The 24,744-nt window shown below is 35.6% G+C and overlaps 2 protein-coding genes across 6 annotated transcripts in view; one reads left to right on the plus strand and one right to left on the minus strand.

The window, feature by feature from the left end:
- Positions 1 to 24,744, minus strand: part of LOC120769803 (protein turtle) — a 136,309-nt gene that overhangs the window by 22,460 nt on the left and 89,105 nt on the right. For 3 of the 5 annotated variants that reach the window (XM_040097000.1, XM_040097001.1, XM_040096999.1), the window contains exons 7-9: positions 12,865 to 13,135; positions 9,873 to 10,736; positions 9,301 to 9,384 (exon numbers count right to left, since the gene is read on the minus strand). In XM_040097000.1, the coding sequence (XP_039952934.1) occupies positions 9,301 to 9,384; positions 9,873 to 10,736; positions 12,865 to 13,135 (1,219 nt within the window). Of the gene's footprint in view, positions 1 to 9,300; positions 9,385 to 9,872; positions 10,737 to 12,864; positions 13,136 to 17,209; positions 17,300 to 24,744 lie in introns of all 5 variants that reach the window. The other 2 variants (XM_040096998.1, XM_040096997.1) reach the window with 2 other exon arrangements.
- On the plus strand, positions 11,281 to 12,755 carry LOC120769805 (cAMP-dependent protein kinase catalytic subunit 2-like). The gene is made up of 6 exons (XM_040097002.1): positions 11,281 to 11,371; positions 11,448 to 11,611; positions 11,683 to 11,912; positions 11,971 to 12,136; positions 12,203 to 12,480; positions 12,536 to 12,755. The coding sequence occupies exons 1-6, from the start codon at positions 11,281 to 11,283 to the stop codon at positions 12,753 to 12,755; spliced, it is 1,149 nt and encodes a 382-aa protein (XP_039952936.1).

Consider the following 24,744-nt stretch of genomic DNA (forward strand, 5'->3'; position numbering starts at 1 on the left):
AGTTTGGCGGAAATGTCACAAAACCGAAAATGTTATTTATGGCTGCAGTGGAAAGCGCAAAAGCCCATAAAAGGGTCACAAGAAAGCACGAAGACTGGTAAGAACAACAAAAGATAAAAAAACACATAAAAAAGTTGACGGGTTTGGGCTTGTGACATTGTTGCTGAAGCGCGCGGCATAGGCGGCACTAGGGTAATGATGCCTATACACATTCACAGCGAGCGCACACACACGCACACAACTGCACTCATAAATTTCTGCGTTTACTGCAGCGCACCGTTCGCACCGTCGCTTTAGCGCCTCCTGCAATTTAGAATGCCAGCGCAGCGCGTCACGACAGGACATAAACACGAGTCGCTCGCTTTGTTTGCTGTCACATTTACTTTGCGCAATTATTGTTGCTGTTGTTGTTGCTGTTCGTTCATATTTATAATTTTTTCAAGCTTTCTCGGTGTTTGCACTTTCTTAAAGGCAGCGCGCCTGCCAAGCGGCAGTGAGAAGCGGAAATTTAAGCTTAATTGCTTGTTGCAGTTGCGAAGGCAGCGCGAAGCCAAGCGCGCTCCACTCTCCTCAGCCCCTAAGCGCGGGCTCTTGCACGGTTTGTGCTGTTGGCTAACGAGCTAACGGCTTTGCTGCGGACAACCATACCTCGTCGCTGTGACCTTTCGTATACAGTCTACTGGCTTCCAGCTACCGCTGCTCAGGCGGTTAGGCGTGAAGGTGAGTGAGTGTTTGTATATGTGTGAGTGTGTGAGTTCGCCTTGGACATAAATTTATGATAAGCATGCAAGCATATGCGCATTTGTAGGCAAGCCAGCCGAACAGCGGCATATGCATAGGCGCAGAAGTTTATCGCCAAATGTTTGTAGGCCGCACGGTGCCGCAGGGCGTATGAGTTACTTTTTGCGCAACGTCGTTGGCATAAATTAGAGCTGACGTGTTACGGTCGCGCATTTCTTGCTGCCTTCACATATGTGTATTTGCACGCCATGCAGCTAGAATTTGCATTAAGCAAGTCTAATAAGCTGTCTGAGAATTTAATGTGGCTGCATGGTGGCTCACTTTATTCACAATTTTTATAGAAAATATTGAAGTAAACATGAGTTAAAAAAAAATTAATAATAATAATAATAAATAAATAAGCGACTACAATGGTTAAAAAGATTTAGGGTTGCCACAATTTGAAAAACTTTAAGTTTAACGAAAATGCTATATACTTACAGCTAAAAATATTTTAGTAGGGATGCCATCTCTCTAAATACTTGCATACAATAAATTTGTTCACATGAGCGAAGTACTAAGGTAAAAGTGTCAAATTTAAAAGGTTTTTGAAGGAATTAAAATTGTGGCTAGACTTGTAAACTTTTTTGAGAAGTATTGGGTAGTCGAAAAAGTATTTTCGTATTTTTAAGCTTCATTTAATAAAAAAATTTTAGTTCGGGGAAGTTGAAAAATTACAGCTGTTCAAAAAGCAAAAATTCGCTGATTTCTCTCTGGTCCACCTATCGTTGAAAAAGTCGATGAAATTATGGAAAAGATTGACCAGGACCGCTACATAAGCTGCCATGACATCGCTAAGGAACTTAACTTATATCATCAAATGGGTTTGAACCGTTTAAAAAAGGCTGGCTACAAAAGAAGTTCGATATTTGGGTGCCACATAAATTGTCTGTGAAAAATTTAATCTTCCATCAGGACAACGTTAGACCATACACACCTTTGATGACTCGGGAAATACTGGGAGAGCTTGTCTGGGAAGTTCTGATGCATCCACCATATAGCCCTGACCTTGCACCATCGGACTGTCATTTGTTTCGGTCAATGCAGAACTCCCTTAATGGAGTAAAATTGGCTTCAAGAGAAGTCTGTGAAAATTACTTGTCGTATTTTTTCGCCGAGAAACCAAAAAAGTTTTACACTGATGGAATAATGTCTTTGGCGGAGAAATGGCAAAAAGTGGTTCACTAAAATGGTACATATTTGGTTCATTAAAGTTCATTATAAATATAAAAAGAAAAATAAATTGACAATTGTTTAGAAATACGAAAAGACTTTTTCGACTGCCAATATATGTAAAGGGTTTCCGACGCTTCCTTTTGGATGATACAAGCAACGCGCCAGTGATTAAAATTGCTGTAATAATGAATTTTCCAAATAAGCATCAAACTGAAAATGTTTAAGGCGAAATTGTTTTTGGAAAGGTTGCCAACTTTTTGAAAATTAAAAAAAAAATTTATAAATACAAAAGACAAATGAAATATAAAAAGGTCAAAGAGGTTGGGGAAGGTTTAAATTTAAAAAAATATTTTAACAGGGTTGCCAGCTGATAATTTTTTTTAAATTTTATTAAATAAAACAAAAGAATAAAGTACAGAATTATAACAGATTTCTGTCGTAATAATATTTTAGAAATGTTGCCACCTTTTGTAAAATCCAACAAGGCAAGTTTACCACTCGTCTAACAGCATGTGTTATAAGACTCATATACGCACATTAATTAGCTTAACTATGTGTTATACTTAACAATGTGAATGCTGTTATTTAATTGTTTAACTGTGTTATATGTAAGCATTTATGTATGTGTATATAGGTAGCTTATGTATGTATGTAAGTAAAAGCATAAGAAAATCGTGTAAATACCTTTCAATTTTAATTTTGGCGGTGAATAAACGATCGAACCATTCGAATCGGTATGAAAATAAATGTCAAAATACGCTAAAAGGTCTGCAATGAAACGGAAAAAATAAACAACAAATGGAAAATGAAAAACAAAAGCGCAACGCAATGAAAATGAATTATGGTAAAATGAAAGGTGTGTGTGTGTGGAACTAAAGTATGGTGTTATTACATAATATAACTGTGAAATATGAAAATTTTTAAAATTTGTGAAAGTGTGCGTGTTAAATTTGCCAGTTACTGTTAATGTTGCCGTTAAGTAGAAAAAGTGCGAAATAGTGCGAAATGAAAATTAGAAAGAGTTAAAGCAATGCTGTTTGGCCCTCCTGCATCACTTTTATAAGCAGAAATGAACTTCAAATATCGACAGTATATTTTTACAGCTTTACTTTCATGTTTTTGCTTTTCGCCTGTGCCACTTTTCGGCTTGATTGCCCTTCATACACATGCGCAATTTGTATTAATGACACCTTTGCTTGTATATAGTTGCAAATATATATTCATAGTTGTACATTTGTATGCGCTCGTACGATAATTAACTGCATTCAACGAAATTCAATGCGTTCGGCACACGGCACATGGACGCGTATGTTGCAACAACACAGCAACAAAATGAAAAAGCTGCCAACGCGGTCAGCCTGACACGAATTGGACGCACACACACTCAGCCAGGCCTTACAAGCACACACAAACAGACATCACAGGCACACAAACACAGGCCACAAATACACACCAGCGCAAGCACACGTATGCAACGCTCCGTGGCGCGCCTGTTTGCATTTGCCAGTCTCGCTTTAAAGCGCGTGTCCTTGCCACACTGCCTTGCCACATAAATACGCATGTAAAGAGGCCTGCGCATGTGTGGGCGTGTGCTTTAAGGCTGCCCTTCATCAGTTGTTGTGGCCGCATGCAATTTAAGTGCATTTAAGAGCGAAACGTGCGCAATAATGCAGCGTTTTGCATAATATTCGCCGCGAATGGGTTAAATTTTCGCTTTTTACTGTAAATATGGATTGGCCTGTGCCATTGTGTGGGCGGAAATTGCGCTAAAGAAAATAGCAATTTAAGCTTTGTTTCGCACTAATTACGAGGCACAAGTACATACCGTTATTGTTGCGTCAATAAAAGCATATAACGGTATTTACTTTATATTTTTTTAGCTTTTTAATTGTTATCTCTCAAAGGAAACTTGGCGCATTTGCACAAAAATTCTTTTCGACGACCAGCCTTGGTCCATATTGTTGAAAGTGGGGTCATAAATACCAATTAAGCGATATCAAATGTCTTGCAGCCTTGATTTTAGATCATATACCGTTACAATGTAGATATAATAATATATATAGCAATATATTGGGTAGTCGAAAAAGACTTTTCATATTTTGTCAATAGATGTCGCTGCAGTCGTATATGTATATTAGATCGGATCGATTTTTTTTATAAAATCGCATTTTCAGCGAATGTTCTGCGAATAATTCTGACTAAATTTGCCTAAAAGACTATTGGTCTAAAACCGGTTACGAGCCAACTTTTTTTAAGGCGAAGGCGAATTCTGAATAACCGGTATTATGGGAAATGAGTGATACTGTTTTCCGATTCCGACAAATGATCAATATAATATCAAAATGCATCTGCCAAGGGACCCTTAGTCTTTTGGGCAAAGTGGTACGCAATTTTTCTCATTTTTGGCTCCCTTTTTATCGACCCGTTCTAATGTATACATATTTTTGGTTTTATTCCGAAAGTTGTTTTTTATATTGACTATTCATTTTTTACACGAAAGACCTGTAGATCTATACTGTCAACCACTTTGCAAAATGCGGACAGTACGAACTTCCATTACCACCACTAACAAATCGCCTACCACAATCAGGGGCTTGCCAATCAGCTAGTAAGCAGACTGGTTAATTTGCCATATTTTTACACTTTTCTGCGCCATCTAGCGACCGAAAATTGTAAGCTAGATGTGTCCTACAAAGTGTATCATCTAGAAGACATTCAGGGCTTATTTTAAGACCATAAGTCACCCGCCTGACATTACTAGAAGCAAGGCAATCGCCAAAAAACCACTTTGCAGTTTTACGAGCCACCATTTGACGGCCAGTAACACCTAAACAGTGTGACCTGGATGACAAAAACTACTTAATTAACCTTGTCGCACAAATGCACCTTTATTGGAGGCATGAACCGTCTATAGAGTGATCAGGTGGGTATCAAGCGGAGGGGCGAAACCAATTGTAAGCCCTAGAGGACAATAAGCATTTTCGTTATCACGTTAGCCTGAGCTATATTTGGATATGTGTACATTGGTGTATCCATTTTATCGAGCTTAAAAGACTGCTTTTGAAGAAAAGAAGGTCTAGAGCGTCTATTAGTTGGTGAAAAGTTCTACTTTTTTCTGTTCCAAATATCATGTTTCATCAAGTCACCTGCCGAGTTAAGTTGCTTGAGATGAACGTGCTTCTTCGTCACATCCGACGACATATTGGCTTCGGACATCAGGTTTTTTCGCTTACATACTTATTTGAGATCTTTACTAACAGAAACGTCGAGCAGTAAACTCTTCCATAAAAGTGATTTCAGTTTAAAATAGTACTTTTTCTTGAGCAATCGACTGGAAGCGAAGAAAATATATGGGTAGTCGAAAAAGTCTTTTCGTATATTGTCAATATCCAAGCTTATTCATCATTTTAAAAGATCCCGGGATAGAATATGTGCGTCTTTTCTTTTTCATGAGACTTACACTTAAAAAGATTCAAAGATTTCAATAATTAAGCATTTAAAATACGGTCGGTTCAAAAGTATTTGAAATTTACATGGGCCTCGAAATTCTTTAACTGCCTCCATTATAGCTTCATCGTGAGCATATACTTTTCAGTATGGCGAATGATATTTTTTAAGCAATTATTGATCCATTATAGCCGCATGCGGTTTACATTTACTTTGCTCTACGTTTTTACGACTGTCATACATCAGACACAAATAAGTCTTTGATATTTCTAAAACATCGCACGATAACTAAAATATCCTTGTTCGGAAAATATACATATATGTATGTTGTTTTGAATTGTTATTGTTGCTTTTTTCGATTTATTTACCGACAAGCTGCATGCGCTGCAATTATTATATATTTATTTATAGGGCTGACTGGTCTGACAGCTTAGCGCTAAGCGTATGTTGTTGTTATTTTGTTAACTAATGTTTTGTTATTGTTTTGCTGTTTTCATTGTTGTTGCATTGGCAGTCACGAACGGCCGTGTGCGAGTTTGCCAGCCTTGACACATATTTGCGTCATTTACACAAGCACACTCACACACACACAAACAAACAGGCATGCCAACGTCAACGTTGCTCGCCAACGAAGCTTTGCCAAGTGTTTCAGAGCACAAAAATACAGCTTATATGACGGTGCACATATACATATGTACATATGTGTGTATATATATTGGAGTGAGTAGCAATAAACAAGTATGGCGTTATAACGGATTTTCGCTGGCGCTGAACGACGTGTGAGGCGGCGCGCGTTTGTAGGCGTGCCAGGGATCTTAAGCGTTTTGCTTTTTTCGCTCTCTCTTGTAAGCCGCTTTACTTTTAGCGCCGTTATTGTGCTGACTTCTCATTTTGTTGGGCGTTTTACTGGCCCAGCCAGCAGCATGTCCACAATTAAACTGCCTAACAGTAGATTTGCATGCAGCTACAGACATATATAAGTATATGTGACATACACACACACACAGACATCTAAATATATGTATGAAGCGCGCTTGAAGACTTCGGTAATTCTCGCGAGTTTAAGTACTTTCAGTGTTTTTTCAACAATTTAACGCATTTTTAAATGCATGTATGTATATGTATGTGTATGTTTGTATTATGTATGCATATGTGTGTATGCGCATGGATTTATTCACCCGTTTCTGTTATTGTTTTTGTTGCTGCATTGTGCTTATGACCGTGAACGCGTCTATGCGAAATAGCTGTATGCCTGTGTGCGTGTGTATGAGTGTATGTTGATGTGCGGGTGCAGCGATTTTGGTGCAAAGCATAAAATGTCTTAATGAAATCACATGGCGAATGCAAAAAGCGGCGCAACACAAAATATCTAATGGGCGATAAAGCGCTTTGGCGTAAGCGAGCAAACGAGTAAACGAAAATTGAAATAATTGATGCTTTTAACTGAAAACAATATACGGGGGAGGTAAAACTAACAGCGCCAGAGGAACACGAAATCCAGGGTTGCATTACACAACAACATATATAAAACGAAATACATACGAATTAGTATTTGTTTTTGTTTTTTTGTTTTCATTTTTATATTCTTGTTTTCTTACTTTCTAAAACCTTAGTTTGCAAAATTTTGTTTTTCAACATTTTTCAACACGCATTTACAGTTAGTACAGTACAGTTAGTCAGTCAGTTGTTCGGAGCGTAATTGTGGAAGTAGACAGAACAGTGGAGGCAGGGACACATTCCAAGTATTTTAAGGTGAAAAAGTACGAGCAAAGAAATTGTGTGCGTGCAAAAATATTGCAGTAACGGGAATTATAAACAAATTTCAAAAAAAAAAATTTAAAAAAAGTAAAAATAAAAATAAAATAAAAATTTATTAAATTATATAACAAGCAAACTCTAAACAGACTTATTTGTTCTTCGGTTTCATTCGTGTCAAGTGAGGCGTACGTTTATTATTCTAAGAAGAACTTAAGACGTTTTCAAATTGGCGCGAAAAATGTGGCTTAAACCGGGAGCTTTTGCTGCAATTGTTCGAAACTACTTAAATTTTTTGAAAATGCCTGGCGTAAGCTCTTAACTATATTGGTCTTAAAAGCACTATAAAAGAAAAATACTAAAACTACTACTGAGACGACAGGGAATAAGCTGGAAACTGAACTTTATCCGTAAACAAACATTTAAAAGCGAAATTGTCAAAATTTCTTAGGATTCGAAATATTTTTAAATTGTTGTATATTGGTAGCCAGTATTCACTCGAAATATGTTGACTAACTTCTTCATGAACGGAATATTGAAAGGGTTTAATTAAAAAAAATATACCAAAGTACTTTAACTGAAAGAGCAGGGTACCAATGAAGCATTTCTTATGCACTAGTCCCGCATTGACAAGACTGTAAGCATCTGGGATCCCCACGGTATGATACAGTGGAAGAGGTGTTGATAGTGGGCCGCAGAGACTGTTTAAATTCAATTTCAGGCATCCTCAAGGATGAATATTCTTCTTGGACCTAGCAGGTGAACTCCATATAATATAGCAACGGACCAAACTGGTCTATGGGTGGCTTGATGGCCTTCGAAACTAACCTAACCTTTGAGTGAAACCTCAGTTTACAACCGATGAACCATAAAAAATTCGAAAATAAAAATTATTTAAACTTTTGGCTTCAAATATATAGCACTACGGACCTGGTTTCTAAGCTGTGCTAGTGAGATCCCTCCTCTTAACCTAACCTGTCTTCAAATGTACTTTTAAACTCTTTAATTCTAAGGATTTCGGGAACATGGATATCTGAAAGACTCTCCAAAGCCCAAAAATTAGGAGCGCAATACTCTCAACGCCCTCGGAGTAAAAGGAGAAGTGAACTTAATGCACCAAGAACTTCTACAATCTTGCGATATTAGATTTTTATAATGAAGTGTGTGCCTTAATACATATATTCTAATAAGTTAGGGATACTCACACAAAATCCACGAAATAATTATCAAGCTTTGTATAGCTATATAGTGACTACCCATTTTAACACAAGCTATTCCATGTTTTTGTAATGATATTCGAAATATTAAATTTCGCAAAAGTAGTTAACCAAAATATTTAAAAAAAATCAGAAGAAATTCTGTTTCTGTTTCTGTTCCTGTTCTGTTTCTCTTTCTTAGCTCACAACACCAGTAAAGGTAACATATCGTCACCTAAATTGCAAAGCAACGTATCATAAAAAAAAGAAAGTTGTTGTTAAATATAATAACCAATATATAACCAATACATAACCATTTTATAACCCAAATTTTGTTTCAATATGAGTGTATGATAACCAAAATATAACCATTTTATAACCAAACTATAAGCATTTTATAACCAAAACTAATATTTTATTTTAATATGAGGTTTTGTTATAACTTTTTTAGCCTTTAAACTTATGAAAAGTGATGTTACGTAATTTTGCATTTTAGGTGACGATATACATATACATATATTTACAACAACAATTTCTTAAAAAACTAATATTTTACTAACCCGTTCTTACTTGAAAAACCAGAACAACAAAAAAGTAGCAACTGAAGCACACTATGGAGTCAAGATACCTTCGAAGAAAACTAAAAAAAACCTAGTTTTTTTTTGGAGTTTTTTCACATAATCATATAAGTTTCAAAATCAGTTTTCAAGTATGTTTTTACCGAAAATTCTTTCTAGTAAAGGTGAAGAGCTTCAAAATCCTACCAAATTAAGTACTAACAAAATAAAAGCAACATAAGTACCGCTATTGGGCAATGCATCGAAGTAAGGCACGCTCTCGAGCACTTCGAACGATTTGCATTGACCAAAGCGGTCACTATTTGTTTTTGCTAAATTTGCTATTGGTTTTGTTCCTTGAGGGGTGGGGGGAAGGTGTGTTCGCTTACCAGCTTCGTCTGGCATAAGTTGGAAAATATGATCTGGCGGTTGTGTTGCAGCCTTGACATTACGTGGCGCTGCCGGTGCGTCTTCTAAAGGCATTTGAATTTGCAATTTTTCAATGAAATTCAAATGTCCATATTGGTTTTATTTGATTTGTTGTAGTTGTGAATGTTTAGCGATTCGAAATAATTCGTATTTTGATTTTTTTGTTTTTGTTTTATTTTTTTTTTAATTTTTTTTAGTTAAAGACGATAGATGATGGCAGAGTTATGAGTGTTGCATAAATAAATTGATACATATTGTACACAAATGTTGTTGTAGAAAAGAGAGAAAAAGAGAGAAATGCAAGAGTATGGGTTTAATTTAATTTAAGAGATCGTAGTTAGTGGCGCAAAGTTGGCGCAGCGTGGGAGGTAAGTTTGTCACAAATTTTGTTTTGACTTGTTGCTTTGAACTAATTTTGCTTGCTTCAATCACTTACCTACCCCACCGCACCGCATTTTCCGCACTTGCATAGAGTATGTGCAACAAGGTCTTAATAGAAGCCATAGATAAAAATGTTGAAACTTTAACTCACCCAGTGTGCGCACCGTCATCACCTTGCTCATGAGTCCGTCGCCGAGAACATTGCGTCCGACCACCTGAAACTCATACGTGGTGCCCGAAGCCAGGCCGTTGATGGTGACCTGTGTACTGCCGGATGGCGTGACCGAAATGGTTTGCCAATCGGCGGCGCCCGCTTCGCGATACCAAATCGTATAGTCCTGCTTGTATTCGGAACCGCCGCTGTAGCCAGGCATCCATTGCAGCGTAATGGATGACTCGGTCGCTTTGCCGGTGATGTTGTACGGTGCGTGCGGCTGTGTGCCCTCGATGACCAGCTGCGTTACCGACATTAGTGTGGCCACCTCATTGGAGACGACACACTGATAGTAGCCAAAGTCTTCGCCGCGTAAGTTCTCGATGGTTATGTTGCCACCGGACACTTTGACACGGGTGCGCTGTGTTTCGCTCAAATCGCCGCCATCCTGTCGTTGCCATTTGATGGTGGGCCGTTGTGTGCCCTCCGCTTCGATGGCGTCGCAGTGCATTTCGACGCTGTCGCCCACTTTGCGCTGATACAGCGACTCCGGTTCGACAGTGAATGTGGGCGGTTTGCGTACGAGCACCTCCATGGGGCCGGATGAGCCCTGCGTGCCTTGTGCATTGTATGGGGTGCAGGTGTAGCGACCTTGGTGATCCTCATTGACGCGCGTGAAGAGCAATGAACCGTTGGCCATGACGACGATATCCTTCATTTGATACGGTTCGAGTAGGCGTTTGTCTTTGGTCCAGGTGACATACTGCAGTGTCGGATTCGATTTGATATAGCACTGTACGACGCCGGCCAAACGGAAGGGTAGATACTGTACAGTGGGTGTGAAGGTCACTTTGGCAGGATCTGTAAGAGGACAAAGCGAGAGTGAGCTAAGGTAGTGGACCTGTTTATACATAGATTTCTAAAGGCCTGTTCGGATTAAAATTGAGTACTTCATAGTTTCGATAGTATGCTTACTTTTCTTGCATTTCTTATAAGCTCAAGGTTTCGAATACTACGGTATTCGGATGGATATTTCGAAATTTAAAGTCTTTGGTAAATAGTGGGATGCTACTAAATTTTGAGGTTATGTGTCTATGATATAGAACATAAAATTCGATTATTATGTCTTGTCGAAACTTATTCCAATATTTTCCGCTTTCGAAACTGTTTCGAAAGTTTTCTAATTTCCCAACACTTTTCTGGAAATTTTATTATAATTATTGAGAATTGACATTTCATTTAAAATTTTAGTCTTCTCAATTTGACTTTTCAGTCTTGCTTTCACAGTTTCTGTTGTGTAGACGCATTTTTATTGAAAATTTTTTACAAATAATTCAAAAATTAAGCTTATTAACTTCTGAGTTCGTTGGTTCTTAATAGTAACCCCGACTGTAGTCTTCAAAACATGGCACATCAAATGGAGCTGGTTCCTTCTAATGTGGGACAAGCACCGGAAAGTGAAATGAAGATAATCGCTGTGGAGAAAGCCAACAAACGTAAGCGTGTCAACCGTTCCACAATAACCTCCCGTTCCGTAATAATCTTTATCGGACCTAAATCCACAAACTGCAGCCATCAACACCAGGTTCAGTGGCAAGGTCGACTACGACATGGTGCTGGTTGTGTTCAGGGACAGTTTCCTTAAGAAGTGGGACAAAATGACGCCATCACCAGACACCGGCCTACAAGGTTTCGACGAGCTGGCCACAATCGGTGCCGGCTCCTTCGGTCGAGTGGTGTGTTCGAAACGAACGTCGCTTATTTTTCGTTAATACAAATTATTTAAGCTTGTTATTTGTTTCGTTAGAAACTGGTGCGCGAAAAGTCGACGGGTAATTACTATGCTGCGAAGTTGGTGTTGAAGGAGATGATCGTGAAGACGAAGCAAGTGCCGCATATATTCAATGAGAAGCGCGTGCTGCTCAGCATAGACTTCCCATATGTGGTGATGATGGACTTTTGCCGCAAGGACTTTGATCACTTGATCTTCGGCTTGCCATTCATAAACGGCGGCGAGCTCTTCACGTATCATCGCAAGTAGGTGCAGAGCAAGCATACTCTTTATTCCTCTCTTCTTCATTCTTTTTTCTACCAGAGTGCGTAAGTTTTCGGAGAAGCAGGCGCGTTTCTATGCTGCTCAAATATTTCTTGGGTTGGAGTATCTACATAACTTGCAATTGCTATATCGCGATTTGAAGCCAGAGAATATATTAATCGATAGAAAAGGTTACCTTAAGATAACGGATTTTGGCTTTGCAAAGGTATACAAATGGCCACTTGACACTGTGGTACCTTGGGTACAAACCTCGCTTACTTTCTATTTCTAGCGCGTTGAGACCCGCACTCTGACTTTATGCGGCACGCCCGAGTATCTGGCGCCCGAGTTGATTAAGTCCAAACCTTACTCCACCAGCGTCGACTGGTGGGCGTTTGGCGTGCTGGTTTATGAGTTTGTCGCCGGTAATTCCCCCTTTTCCGAGTACAATAGGGATGTTATGATGATGTATGGCAAAATTTGCGATGGCGCCTACAAGATACCAGCTTCCTTTCCGCCAATGTTGAAGGACTTAATTTCAAAACTGCTAGTGGTCGATCCCTCGAAGCGGTGAGTGTGTTTACGTGTTATGAGATTTACGAAAAATCATCTATACTAACGTTAGACTCGGCTGTTTAACGAACGCACACAAGGACATTAAAAATCACGACTGGTTCAAGGGCGTCGATTGGTACGGACTACTGAACCAACAAATACAACCTCCCTATGTCCCAGTCATCTCAAACATGGAAGATCTGTCGAATTTCGACAAATACCCCGAAGATAGAAAGAATGCACCGAAGTCGAAGACAAACAAATATCCCGAAATATTTGCCGAGTTTTAGTTTCTCAAACGTTATTTGTTAATTTCCTCGTTCAAATACAATTAGTTATTAGCAGTGACAGAGAATATATGTATATTTATTTTCGTTAATATCTTTTGTGTGTACTTACATTCTACATTTAAATAAGCCGAAGCGCTCTGCGGATCTCCAATGCCATTCGTCACCTCACACAAGTAAGTACCAGAATCGTCAGCGCTAACGGGATTTATGATAAGGGAACCATCTTTACGTATTGTAACGCGTGTCTCCAGTGAGGCCACCTCCCGCACGGGAGAGCCTTCGCGAAACCATCTAACGGTAACATTGCCGGGCATTGCTTTCGCTTCGCACGAGAATATCACCTTTTCGCCCTCGAGTTTGGTCTGATTAGTGGGCGGCACCTGTGCATGGCAAAAAAGTATGCATTGCAAGAAAGAAGCGGAGGAGAGAAAAAGTAAAAAATATGCAAATTGCGTTAGTGTCATTCAGTGACCGACTTTATGTAGTAAAAAGTTTTGCAAACATTTAAAAGCTATTAATTTCGAACACTTATTCTTAGGGTAATGAGAGAAAGTTAACAATTACATAAAATTTATTTACTAAGGCATATTATATAACTTAAAATATTTGTTAAAAATGAAAATTAATATGAAGGTGATCATTCCGGGTCTTCGTAACGCGGAAAACTTAGATTAAAATATATCAAACTGCTTTCTAGTGAATAACTCCTTAATACTTCTTTAATCTTACGAACAAACGTTACTCTCCAACGAATCGAACAAGCTGTCTTCCATTCGCCGAAAGTTACTCTCCAACGAATCGAACAAACTATTTCATACGCTCAAGCAAACAGGCATCATATGTGATGCAACTCTGCACTAAGATGTCTTCTGACGCACGCGCTATAGTGCTATAATTCTTTGTTGGTGGAGAAATTATTTTTAATTGCTTTAAAAATGTTGCTGCAATTCTTTACTTTTGTTTTCTATAAGTCACAATAATTGAGTCTAAGTCCTAAGTTCTTAAAATACAAGAAACAATGGAAATTTGTATATTAATTTGTCATTTGAAACATTCGATATAGTAAAATAAAACTTGGCCGCACTAGTTATAGCAGCTATAATGCTTTAGTGAGGTATCTGCATACTCTCTTGCCCGATTTTCAACTTGTTAGCTTTGCTGTTGCTTTGACATTTTTGTAATTTTCCTAATAAGAGAGCAGAAGCGAGCCGAGAAATGGCGAATCGAAGACGGCCTTAATTAAATTTCGACCAAAGTATTCTAACAGTCGTAGACATAAAGAACATACGTTTATTATTCACAGAAAGAGAACTGAAACTCTTAGAGTGAGTCAGCTTTAATTACTATATAGCTGAAGATTCAAAGAAATGGCACTACGTTTATAATAACTTTCTGTCGTATCTGAAAGATTATTTAAAATATTTCTGAATGAACATTTTTTTTACAGGCTTGCAGCGAAAACCGCGTTGCATATTTTTGCTTTTTAGTAGGGAACCCGTAAATTAGTTGGAAACCCGTCAAAAGTTGCTAGTGCTACCGTCATTATTTTTTTTCTTTTTGGTAATGAGAGTTGTTTGCTCGATTCAGCACTCTTCAGGGGTATTCTAGTCTAGAAATAAACAATATCTACTTTTTATATTTTCAAAGTTTAACTAGTAGAGAAAAGCCTGCGAGAGAGTCTTGTAAAATAAAAATTATTTACGGAGATTAATATACCATGCTGGTATATTTGTGATTTTTGAGTACCCTTATCATTTAAGAATATATTTTTCCAGTTATATGTATACATTGTGAGAAAAAAGTACCCGAAAATTGTAAATAAAACGCAATATATAGTTCTGCATCAATATTGATTTTACCTCGTTCAAAGTAATCCCCACCATATGCAATATTCTCATGCCAATAATTTTTCTAGTCCTCGAAAAACTTTTCAAGAGTTTGGGATGACCTTCAGCTCCTTCAGTGACCGAGGTTTTATATCTTCGATCGACTGAAACCGGGTAGTTGTTGACTTGTTTGCATGTCAAACTCATAAACCCATGTCTCATCGGCAGTAACAATGCTCTCCATGAATTTAGGATCGACTAGCACGATCAAGCATGTTCAAAGTGACATCCCTACGGTACTCTTTTTGAAAAAATTTAGCTTAATCGGAATGAATCGATTAAGAACGCGTTTCATTCCCAAAATATTCACAAAATTCGAGTGTGCTTGCGGGAGATGTCGAGCTCTTTTACCAGCTCTATAACACTCGCCTGACGATTTTCAAGAACCATATACATACTTTGGGTTTTTAATATTTTCATCAGTTAAAAAGGTCGAATGTCGTCCAGAACGAGGCATGTCTTCAACGATCTCTCGACTGTTTTTGAAGGCTTTGTACCACTCGTCGGCTTGTGTTTTTGATAAAACTGAATCAAAAAAAGGACAGTCCTGCCAACTTCGCAAATTTTTTTTGTAATATTAATTACCCGGAGAATTTTGTTACAATTTTCGAGTGTACTTTTGTCACAATGCATATATGTATACATATACATATATATTTATTGAGATATAGTTAGAAATATTATACTCTACAACATATAAAAGCAAGAAGTTTTAAGAAAACGTGCAAAAGTAAATTGGATATGCAATCTCACAGTGCGGCAAAGTTTTTCTCAAGAAGAAAAGTGAATTTAAAAAATCTGTATATAAAAACAATAAAAAAATTAAATTAAATTAATAATAAAAAAAATTAAGCTACAAATACTTTAAAAAAATTAAATTATAAGTATTTAATTTTTATTTTTTAATTAAATGTAAAAAAATAATTCTTAATTTATTTAAATTAAAAAATTATAGTATTAAATTATATTAAAAACAATTTAATAAAAAAATTAATATTAAATTTAATTTAATTTTTTAATTAATATTAAATTAATTTTAATTAATTTTAATTTTTTTAAATTTTTAAATTCTTTTTAATTTAATTTAAATTTTTAAATTTAATATTAAATTTTATAAATTTAATTTTTAGTTGATTAATTAAATTTAAAAAAAAAAATTATTTTTATTCAGAAACTTATTAAAAAAGTAGTCCAAATATAAAAAAATCAGATTAAATTTAATTCAAATAAATTAATTAAAAACAATTTTAGGCTAATCTATGGATCTCTATCACCAAAAGTCTTATGTCTGGACACATTTTTTGTCTAAAAAATATCCCTCCAAGCGTCAGATCATAAAACACCATTGTCGCACTGTGCTCTCCGCATTTAAAATGTTAATAAAAGTAAGTTAACAAAGGTTTTAAATATTCATAGCAAAAGCAAAAATAACTGCATTCTCCAAATGTCATTGTAGTCGGATGTTATGGTAAACTGAAACTGAAATGCCAGGATATTCAGCAATGATTCATATTTAAGAATAACGGCAGCATGGCAAGCGCTTAACTGGAATGAATGGCGTAGCGGCGGGAAAGATGTCACACACACGCACACACACACAAGCACACACACAAGCACACAAACTTTATTGCTACCAATAAGTGAGCAACTGTGTGGGTGTTTGTGCGCATCTTTGCGAGCCTTAACGAAAGTGTGTCTGTAAATGTGCAACTGCATGTGAGTGTGTATGTGTGTCCTTACGTCCGTTTGCGCCCGAAGACAGGCACACACATCGTTCGAATATGGCAATTTATGGCCTCGCATTGTTTGCTGCGCGCAATAGCAACAACAAAATGCTTGAATGGCAATGAATACATACACACATATATTGCTGATGGCGATGAATGTGGCAGCAGCGGCGGCGTTGGTGGCGGCGGCGAGATGGCGAGTTGGCGAGGGTGGCGGTGACTGTGGCGCAAATGACAATTATGTTGAGCGTGTGCTGCTTTTTATGAATTTCTCGCTGCTCTTTATATTAACTGTTTTTTATATATGTGCATACATACATTTATACATATACACTCACATAGATATATGTACATATATATAAATATTAAATGGCATTTGATGTGACTGCGAATGCATTGTGTATTTCGTTCGCTGTTCGAAATGCGATTTTTTTTATATTTTTTTAATGAATATTTGTGGCAAATACCTGAGCTTGGCAGCAGCACAATAAATATGAATGCATGATATGCTTAATAACTTTTAGCAAAATTCATTTCAAATTGTAAATCCAATAATGAAAGTTTTTATGCGACTTTGTTTGATTATGTGGCAATGTGACAAGGTGGCAAGGTGGCAATATGTTTTTCAATTTCGTGTGCATGGCCAGGTGAGTGTTCGGCGATTTGGCGTGAACAAGCGTACGTTTTTCAATGAATTGTCGTTATAAAAATTGACGAAATGACAAAATTCAAAAACTATTGCTCAACGCAGCGTAAACACATACAAAAAACGCTAATGTTGCATATGCAACGTTATAGCAAAACATAGAGATAAAAGTGGTTTTTGCTGTTGGGCACTTACTGCAATACCGAGCTTAGTGTATTTGCCGGTTTTGGCGACCTTTTTTGGACCCGCTTTGCTTACTTTCCCCTTCCCACCAGCTGCCGGCTGCTTCGCGCATCGCATTTCGCACACACATGTCCGATGCGTGTGTGGCATAAAAAACGTCCATTCGATTGCCATTCGGTCGTCGGTGTGTGGGGTTGGGCGGTTGGGAAAGTTTTGTACCAGGTTTTGGCATTAAAAAATTGTTGTTATTGTTGTTGTGATGTTGTGATATTGTTGTTGGTTGGGAGAGTAGGTGCACGAGGTCGGGCGGTTTAACGTAATTAAGTTGATTGATGGTTTGGTTCGTTGGACAGTTAGGTAATTTGTGTTGGTAATCATTAAAATATTTAAATACAAAGAAATTTGTTTTCAGGAGTTGAGTTAAAGTAAAGTTAGAAAGTGAACAGAGGCCTATGTACTTTTTAGCAGACTCAGCATAAACAGACAGAAAGCGCAGGAATATTTTTGAATTTTTTTCATGTTCTTATAGTTAAAGCCAATATTTATGATATTGTTGTATTGAAGTAATGCTAATAAGTTGTGATACATGTCCTTTATGGTTATAAAAAGAAAAAATTAAATTTTAGTTTAAAAACACGAATATTTTCAGGAGCGCAAGATATATTAATTTCAGAAAAAAGTTGTGAGTATTTTTATTTATTTTTTTTATAGGAAAATTTAATATTTTCGGTGTAACTTAGCTATACTTGTATATCCAAAGTAAGTTAGCTGATTTCTATCCATAACCTTTTAAATCAGCTGTTGGTTTTCAAAAAAGATTAGTTTTATATTGGACATTCAATTTACAAAGCCAATACAGTTGGATGACAAAGAGTTATCTTCATTCGAACTTCCGTGGAACGTTCGTAAAGCTCATTTAAAGAGCAGTTCCAAGATTTAAGTGTTTTTCAGATAAATTCTGCGGTTCTTCTGGTTGAGCCACCGATCTTGTATCGAACTAGATCTTTACTCTTATCTTTCAAAATTGTTTGTGTTTTTAAAGAAAAATTATGTTGTTTTTTCTTAAAAAAAAACAATAAAAATTACATTAAGAAATAAATTCGAATAAAACATAAAAAAATTAAATATTAAAAACGTTTTCGAAAAAATAAAAAGAATTTAAATTAAAAAAATAGGTATATATTTCTTAAATGTAAAATATTTAAAAAATATTAAATTTTAATTTTTAAACAATATTAAAATATAATTTTGAAATATTTTTCTATTTTTGTACTCTTGTCAAAATTTTGCTGTTTTCAAAGAAAAATGATCTTTGGTGCTTGTTGCAAAATATTTAAAAAAATATTATGATACGATTAAAATAAAATTAAATTATAATTTCTAAAAATATTAGTATAGAATTATTAAATATTTTTTTATATTTCACCTCTTCGTAAATTACAAATATCGAACTATGTCGTTATTTTTAGTTTTCGAAATTTTGGTATTTTTTTTTAAGGAAAATTAATGTGACATTAAAAAATTGCTTCGAATAAAATAAAAATAAAAAAATAAGTATTAAAACTCTTTTTGAAAAATAATTTAAAAAAGATTTAATTGACAACAAAATTTTAAAAAAATTATTAAATTTATATTTATTAAAAAACTTTATCAGAGTTTTCTTGTTTTTAACGAAAACTGTTTGGTGCTTTTCAAAGAAAAAAATAAAAGTTTCATTAAAAAATCGCTTAGAATGAAATAAAAACAGTCAAGCATTAAAAATGTCTGTAAAGGAATATTATATTTTTAAATATTTTTTAAATGTCATACTTTCGAATATTGTTCTTTTATTGTTCATATTTTGTAAATACATTATTTATAAATATTTTTAAATGTTTTATTTTCAAATATTGTTTTTTTTTTATTTTTGTCCTCTTCGTAAATTAAAAATATCGAATATCGAACAATATACTTTTTGTTGTTTTTCGAAATTTTGATATTTTTTAAATGAAAATTAATATTGCATTAAAAAATCGTTTGGAAAAAAAGTAAACATCAAAAACGTGATTGAAAAAAAATTAAAAAGAAGGGAAATTAAAAAAAAAATGTACGTAAAAAAATATATTTAAATTAAAAAAATATACATATTTAAAAAAATTTATTTTTAAAATATTTGTTAAAAATTATACTTTCAAATATTTTTTTATTTTTGTCCTCTTCGTAAATTGAATATGGATATCCTTTTTTTTGTGTTCAGAATTTTGATATTTTTTAAAGGAAAATTAATTTTACATCTACAAATTTTTTCGAATAAAATAAATATAAAAATTAAATAAGAAAATTAAAAAAAATTAATAAAAAAAAAAAAAATTAAATTAAAATATTATATATTTCATATATTATATTTTTTTAAATGTTGTGGTATTAATAAATTCAAAAAATAGTGGTAATTTAAAAAAAATGTATAATTCCTAATCTCAAATCAAAGCTCTAATATCCATGCAGAAGTTGTGGAAAGCTCTTCGATTAAAATTTTAATTTCTGTATTTTAAATTTTCCCAAACGAGCCCCGTGACCGTTATAATGCTGCTGAATTTAAAAGCGTTACGTGGAACCAGACACCGGAGCACATGTATATGCCCTCACATATACATATGTACAGCGTATAAATTAAAAAAAATGTTTTCCATTTTGCGGCTACAACCCTTGAGAGAGCAGCGTGTAGTTGCCAGCGCCGTACGCCATTTTGTTGCATGCCCCTGCTCACATGTACGCGAAAATTAAATTTTTGAAAATGTATTTGCCGAAACATCTGCTTGCACATACACTATCGCTTATGCCTATGGGCCCACATTTGGATATGTGTGTGTGTGCCAATGGCTTTGTGTGTGTGTGCGTGCGCAAAAGTGCCGTTGGACCATCAAAATTCATTTAACAACCGCTCAGACGCACACTTTGAGCTTAAATTATTTTGTTTCAATGTTCGTTTCCCCAAGCCCACATATTTATGCGCTTGTCTGTGTGCGTGTGTGTGTGCACAGTAATACATGCCAACAGAAATATACAAATTATACACACATGGGGTTGTGCGCACGGCTAACGGGAAACAACATTTGCCGTTTCGAGTGAAACTTTGTGGTGTGAGCATTTAAGTTGTTAGCCTTGGCCTGCTCAACGCCCGAGGCCCGAGGTCTTCTCTTCTATGTATATGCGCGTTTGCTATTTATTGTGTGTTCTAAAATATATGTATATATATACTCTTATACATACATATATATATATATATCTATATACATATTTACAGTTATATGCGTGAAATTGAAGTTCGCGACTGGGTCGCTCTCTAAGCCACTTTATGAAACTTTTGCTGGGCCCACAAACACAAATACAAACACACATGCAATAACGTGTTTTATACACGAGTGTAGCAACTAATTCGTGTTTTTGCTTTTTTTCATGTATTGGTGTGTAGCTGTTTTCCTTTGTATGCGTGAAAGCCCTTAAATAATTGCGTGTTTTTGTAAGTACCTCCCCCTCCCACTGCATTTACTTAACAACTATATACATATGTATTAATGTGCACATAAATGCAAATGTTGGCATGAACAGCTCGTGTTTATAAGTCTGTCACTTAAGTAAGTTTGGCTCTTGCCTACTTTGATGGCACCAAATACAACTTTTTCGAACTTGCAGGCTCTTTACCGTATGAAATTTATGAAACGAGGTAAATAAAAGAGTTTAGTTTTCAAAAGCGCTTAATTTTCCTATTGCTATATTTAGTACAAAGGGTTGTAGCGGTTCTTACAAAACATTTTCCAAAAGACAAGTTATCAAAGTTGTAAGGAAAAAATCCACGCATTTTCTATTGTATTTTCTAGCCTTTGCCAGACTGAAGATGAAACACCTTATTATCTTCGGCGAGCCAACAGACATAGTCGAAACTGACATTAACCGTCTCAACAAATATGTGTTAGACTCAAAGCGCTTTGCAGAATTGTAAGAGCTTGTGATTCATTATATAAAAGTTTTAGTTAACACAACGGATCGCCGCTGTCATATGAGATTCCTGGTCTTGTTGACCCATGAATATTGATCAGGACCGCCATAAAAGCAGCCATGCCATCGCTAAAGAACTTAATATTCAAAACTGTTTTGAACCATTTAAAAAAGGCTGGCTATAAAAAGAAGCTCAATGAAGCAATAACACCAAATATATTCGAGTGTGTAGTAAAAGGTTAAGGCGCCTCAAGTGAGAATTTTCGTGGCATGCACGGTCGCACTAGTAACTATAACCGGCGCCTCAACAACCCACGCTCTTTATAAGCATGCAAGTTTTTGTATGGGAAAGTTTTTAAGCTACGTTCGAAGTATTGCCAATAGCATGTCTGTTGATATTACGAGGTCTATGCGAATTCTTGTTCTTTTAGTATATTCAAGCAAATAAGCTGAGGCCTACAATCATGTATTTACACGAGTGTTTGTCAGCTTAGGTAAGAATGTTAATTCTTCTTTCAAAAATGTGACCCATGACCTGCGCAGCTTGCTAGAATATATTTTAAAAATAATATATCGACTTTTCAAATTTTTAAAATATTTTTTTAAACGATTAATATAGTGAAAGCTTGATTTCATGCCTTAGTCAGCAAGCATTTAACTTGTATAACTTGTAGGAACTGCAAATATTGCGGAAAAATATTGTAAAATAGACGTTTAAATATATTTTGTTGCTCATATTACGCTTTCAAGATCTTATCGTAATGGCGAACTGTTACTATTACGACTTACTTCATTTGTTTATTGATAAAAATTATTGCCAAACAGAAATTTGTTGCAACTCGTGGTGAACTCTACTTAATTTATGTCTTTCACGTTTGCTTAAATCGATATAGATTTGATTTCTACAAGAAATCTCCCACTGAAATCGTTAGAAGGTCGGTTAAGAAAGCTAAAACTGTGTAGAAAGCTGATTTAGTATTTGAAGCTATGCCAACTGATCCAAATTGGCAGAGGGCTTTAATAAGCGGCCTTTATCTGAAAGAAATTCACTCGGGGGTTTGATATTGCCTACTTTGGAGGTCCTTTTAATAAAACCGTTATAAAATATCCTAAAATCCTTCAAAATAAAAAACATTTAGTTTTAGGACTTACAAACAACCGTTATGTCAACAAAACTATAATACTCTCTTTAGCAACTTTGTTGCGAGAGTATAAAAATCAGTTGAAGTCTGATTAGAAATACGAAAAGACTTTTTCGACTACCAAACATTATATGTGACCTGGTCTACGGAAAGGGGACTTAGGTGTCAAAAAAAGGAGAACAATTAATGAGATAACGAGAAACTGACGATTATTTTTAACAGCTTTTCCCAGAAAACTAGTTTTCGCACGTTAGCTCCCTTTTCGTAGACCAGGTCACATATTCTAAAATCTTTCGGAACAAAAAAGTTGTCTGATTACTCAGCATATTTCCCTTTAATTATCTATAGCGCCTCCAGTAATTCAGCTGCAGGCTTAATGTTTCAAAGCACTGTAATGAGATTACAAGCGTCAAACAAGTGTTAGTGAGTAAAAGCAGTTAGGACTGTTTAATTTTCTCATTGAAAAGCATAAAAGGCATTTAAGTGAGTGCGCCATAAATAAGGCTTAAGGCAGCACTATTAAAAAGCGGCACTTAGTGACTGCTGTTGCAGGCGGCGACACATGCACCAAACGCCCATCAATTTCAGCTGACATGAATGCTGAATACAGTAGTTTAGTGGCAAGCGATAACAAATGAAGACAAAAGCGCATAACGGCGTCTAATGACAACATCTGTGTAGGATCAACAAAGCGCGTACAAGTCCGCATAAGTAAGCAGTGCGGTGTCTTTACATTGTTGTTACTCATACGCCATAGCGCACCAACCAACCAACCAAAGCGGAGCACAGTTTGCTTGCATGCGAGTGTGTGCGGCGTCTTTTAACTATTAAATTGTAGTAGCGCATTAGTGTTGTCATGTTGAATTAAGATTTTCTTCTTCCAAGAACATTCCCTAAGCTATTCGAGCTGTCACATAAACTCCCACAACTGCCAGTGTGTGTTTGTGTGTGTGTGCGCTTGTGTCTCAAGCTGACAGTTATTGAGCGGTTTTCGTAATATAATTGTGTTTTATAATATCGTTTGCAACACACAGGCGCACAAACAGCTGCACATATGCGTGTTCGTGTGTTTGTTGCTGTCTAATGATGTGCAGTTTAGCACAGTTTCAGGCGCTGCCAAAGTTCTACGGCCACACACATGTTACACTTATGCATGCTGCATAATGGCTGTATTTAGTTTATAAATAATAACTGTTGTTGTATCTGCAGTATGTGTAGACTTTATTGTTGGCTTTGTTTATAAACAATTTCATGGCATCGTGATGTCTTGTGTTGTTTTTGCATTAGTTTCAATGGAAGTTTTCATGTTGCTGGCATTAAGTTTGAGCTCAGCATAAGCTCGCCTTACGTAGATAAATGCGGATATGCGATTAAAGTTATATGCTAGCATTTTGTAACTGCTATTTTGTGTCTTAGAGTTTATGTACACTTGCAGGAATGCTGCTGCAGTTGGCCTACTTTTTTCGAGTATGATCAATTGACTGGCGCTGCCTACATAAATTGCTCGAAGATAAACTTGCTTCAAGGATTTTGTTAAGGAAATTGTTGGGTTTATTACTAAGAAATGTTTACTTAAGATGAGTTTGAAATGAAAAAAAAACTTATTTGGCGAGTTGAGTTTGAATTTTTGCAAATTCATATACATATCGTCACCTAAAATGCAAAACAACGTATCATAAAAAAACCGAAATTGAGTTTTTTATTGCTTACGACTCGCTACATCATATTACATATAAATAGCATTGAATTTTCAGCTACGTTACCAATATATAACCAATATATAACTAAAATATAACCAATATATAACCAATATATAACTAAAATATAACCAATATATAACCGTTTTATAACCAAAACTCAAATTTTGTTTCAATATGTTTCTTTGATATCGTTTTCCATTCCCCTGTAAACTTATGATAAGTGATGTTACGTCATTTTACATTTTAGGTGACGATATCGACAATGGTTAGTAAAATTTAAAAAAAAGCTATGTGGAGAAATTTCACTAAATTTTTTTTTTGTTTTTTTTTAGTGAAATTTTTATAGTATTACTAAAAATATTTATTTTTTTTAAATTTCCGCTTGAATTTGCTTACTTTTGCTTTTTTAAATGATATTTTTTTCCATGAAAATATTTTGCATATATGGCAACTCTGCTTACGACCCCGGCATTTTCAAAATAATCTAATAAAACATTTAGTAGATGAGTAAATTGCTGCATCTTAAATTTGAGCAAATAACTATAATTTATAGCGCAGTTTAAGTTAATTACACTGTAACTCATTTAAATGGGCTTAAATCAGCGCAGGAACCCACATGTCACGTCAATATAGTTCTGCAGCTGCCGAATACCTAGTGCACATGCCGCTATCTAAAATATTTGCAGGCAGTTTACCTCAAGCAAAATAATTAATTTGCCTGTAATTAATT

This window comes from Bactrocera tryoni, chromosome 2 (genome assembly GCF_016617805.1).
Source record: "Bactrocera tryoni isolate S06 chromosome 2, CSIRO_BtryS06_freeze2, whole genome shotgun sequence".
Lineage (NCBI taxonomy): Eukaryota > Metazoa > Arthropoda > Insecta > Diptera > Tephritidae > Bactrocera > Bactrocera tryoni.